We start from the raw sequence: 3,626 nt of genomic DNA on the forward strand, positions 1-3,626 counted from the left end.
GCACACACACGCACACACACACACGCACACACACACACGCACACACACACGCACACACACACACGCACACACACACACGCACACACACACGCACACACACACGCACACACACGCACATAAAACTAAGCGCGGTTAAGTTCTATTGATGTTTTTTCTGATCTATTATTTATTTTGCACTAGCATTGATGTTCAGCATGCAAAATAGATTGCATGCTCTTTCGCATAATCGTAAACACACCTGTGATTGAAAGCAATGACCACGTGGAATAATCTTGATTAGCATTCAGCGAACGATCAACGGTGTAAACGGAGCCTACAACAATCGCGCCATAAAATGTTTCATTCAACGCTGCGGAAATTTCTCCAAGCATACCGTTTTATAATGTAGGTTATTCACACAAATTTAATATGGTAATTTAACAAAATATCAGCTGCATCAATTGTAGCGTACATCGCATAAAGTTTAAAAATTTAAATATATTTTATATCCGCAATCCATATTAAAGAAAATTTAATCTTTATATTTAAAAAAAAAATTTTTTTTTCGTGAAATTGCACGATCAAATTTAATATGTATTAAATAATATGTATTAAATATGTATTAAATACTGTTAAATGTGATCTAAAGATTGCAAAAATATGAAATAAATTGTATGAAACAAATTTTGCAACGCACGATTGGCATTGACAATGAATTCACAATCTGAACATGACACGATAAAGTTATGGATATTCTGCAAGAAGACATAATTTGATGTTATGTGGTTATCGCGTAATAACATTCTTTTCACTAAACGAAAAGAAAAGATCATCAAACGAGATTGAAACAGGTTTAAATTATTCTCTATATAGAATATTATTGCGTATCTCGTTTCAGTAATAAAACTTTTTATTTTTGTTTGAATGTTAATTAATGGTAATTAATATTTAACAAAAAATTAGAATTAATAATAAACTATATCTCTATATCATCGCCTATAGCGACTTATGCTAGCATTTCCTGTTGATAGATCTCACAATTAATTTCTCACCATTGCTCGTAGTTTCCATCTTGATAAACAGTAGCGAACTGCATATATATATTCATCAATAGAGCTGCAGATAGTTGAAGAGATAAGATGCATATGATGACGTTTTTTGATGGAAGCTTTAACATGCTTTAAGTTGCGCTCTTATCGAATAAATTATTAAACAGAAGTGGATAGTCTTCGAAATAGCAGGATCAATAACCAAGATAGTTAACATACACAGTTAGACTTATAAATTGTTCGGCAAAAAAAACTAACACTTCTTCTAAATCTAAATATAATTTATTTAATAAATAAATTGTGATTATGTCATCATGTTTTTATTTAATCAAATAAAAAGATCACAAGATTAAAATTATTGTGAACTGTTCTTCCAAATTCAGTTCCTTAGATTTCATCTATATAATATATATATATGCATGTGTATATGTAAATAATGTAACAGTTCTGTTAATGGATAAAATGAATAAATATGGATAATAAGTATGGTACATTCAAATTTTCATGTTAATATAGACATCGTTAATATAAATAACATGCTCATTTCAAAAATCAGATCATGGTTTATTTATAATACAATGAAAAGTTAATGAAAGTATTATAAAGTTGAGAAAAAAACTTTCAATTAAAAAATTAAAACTCTTTAACTGTCGATAATTAATAGAAAAAAGTTTTCGCTTATTAAGCAAACTGATAACTGATGATAACTTGCTTAATAATATTTGCGAAATTTATCTTTGATTCTTCATTAAAAATGTACTTTAAGAAATTGTACTTTAAGAAATATTGTCAGTTTCTTTATTAACAAAATTTTTGCATTATAATGATTAATAATTTTATTATGTTTCTGATTATAGATAAGTTGGATATATACACAAAAGATGTGGAAAGTTCAACCGATTTTGAGCATTTTCACGATATTGCTCATAATAAAATTTACAAAAGCTGGTAAGAACTATTTATGTACTTTTTCAATAAATTAGACCGTATTGTGAATATTAGACCGCATTGTGAATATACAAATAAATATTAAATAAATATTAAATAATATTTCAATGTGGATTTATATACATAGTTCTATAACTGAATGGGCGCCGAAATAATTTCGATTTCGAATACATGTTAAACTGAAACTGAGATAGTAATATCATAAATTAAATTGACTTTAATGATACTGATGTTAATAAGTATCTTAAAAAGCTATAAATAATTTATTGCAAAAAATTATAGAACTGAATATGTATAGAAATTCACATCAAAATATTATTTAAGTATTAAATGTGCTTAATCTTTCTTTATTTTCATCTTAATTTATTTTTAAAAAATTAATAAAAGATAAATTTGTAATATGTAAAAATTGATAATATTTAGTCAATTAAGGCCAACTTAAATTTATTAATGTTATTGAATTGCAGATTATTACGAGTATAATCAAGATCAATATCGACAAAGCAATGTTCCTTTTAAATGTATAGAAGAAGGTTATCATCCCGATCCGCATGACTGCAGAGTTTACTATAGATGTGTAGATTGGGGCAACGGCAGTCCGCTGACGACCTTCAAATTTGAATGCGGAGTAGGCACAGTGTTCTCGAAGGATAAGGGAGATATTTGTACGCATCCAGAAGATAGTGGTCGACCTGAATGTGGCAACTCCGAGAATGAACTCGATTCAAATGTACAAGATCCTCCTTCTCCTATATGGACAACAACAATACGAACAACTATGTGGTCACAATCAACTATGATACAGTCCCCAATAACTAAACCATCTACAATCACAACTGAAGTTGCGACAACAATAAAAAAACCGGAAACAACAATACTACCACCACTAACAAATCGACCACCTACAGACGAACCGGAGGATAACGTTATTAATTGTCCAAATGAATATCAAAAATGTACACAAGAAGGATTTTTAGCCGATACTTGTAATTGCAAAAAATTCTACAGATGCGTAAATGAAGGTTATGGAAGGTTTACAAAATATGAGTTTAAGTGTGGCGAGGAAACTGTTTGGGATCCAGAAATTCAAGCATGTAATCACGCTTGGGCTGTTACAAGGAAAGACTGTAGGCAAAACTTGGAAAGTGGGAATAATAATGGACAATGGAATGGTGATACTGATCCAGGACAACCTGGAGATCCAAATAGTCAACCAGGACAACCTGGAGATCCAAATGGCCAACCAGGACAACCTGGAGATCCAAATGGTCAACCAGGACAACCTGGAGATCCAAATGGCCAACCAGGATCACCGGGTAGCCCAGGCTCTCCGGGATACCCAGGGACACCGGGTTCTCCAGGCTCGCCGGGATATCCGGGGACACCAGGTTCACCGGGTAGTCCAGACTCTCCGGGATATCCAGGAACACCGGGTTCTCCAGGCTCTCCGGGATATCCAGGAACACCGGGTTCTCCAGGCTCTCCGGGATATCCGGGGACACCAGGTTCTCCAGGCTCTCCGGGTAGTCCAGGCACTCCAGGATACCCAGGAACATCGGGTTCTTCAGGCTCTCCGGGATACCCAGGATCACCGGGTTCTCCAGGCTCTCCGGGATATCCGGGAACATCACCAGGTTCTCCAGGCACTCC

The 3,626-nt window shown here is 33.4% G+C and overlaps 1 protein-coding gene across 1 annotated transcript in view; it reads left to right on the top strand.

Moving 5' to 3' along the window:
• The first annotated feature begins 1,909 nt into the window (after positions 1-1,909).
• LOC105624305 (flocculation protein FLO11-like) overlaps positions 1,910-3,626 on the top strand; it is a 6,067-nt gene continuing 4,350 nt past the window's right edge. Inside the window, exons 1-2 of the mRNA XM_012205665.1 lie at positions 1,910-1,976; positions 2,444-3,610. Of these exons, the coding sequence (XP_012061055.1) occupies positions 1,910-1,976; positions 2,444-3,610 (1,234 nt within the window). The remainder of the gene's footprint in view (positions 1,977-2,443; positions 3,611-3,626) is intronic.

The sequence above is a fragment of the Atta cephalotes genome (assembly GCF_000143395.1).
Source record: "Atta cephalotes unplaced genomic scaffold scaffold00075, whole genome shotgun sequence".
Taxonomy (NCBI): domain Eukaryota; kingdom Metazoa; phylum Arthropoda; class Insecta; order Hymenoptera; family Formicidae; genus Atta; species Atta cephalotes.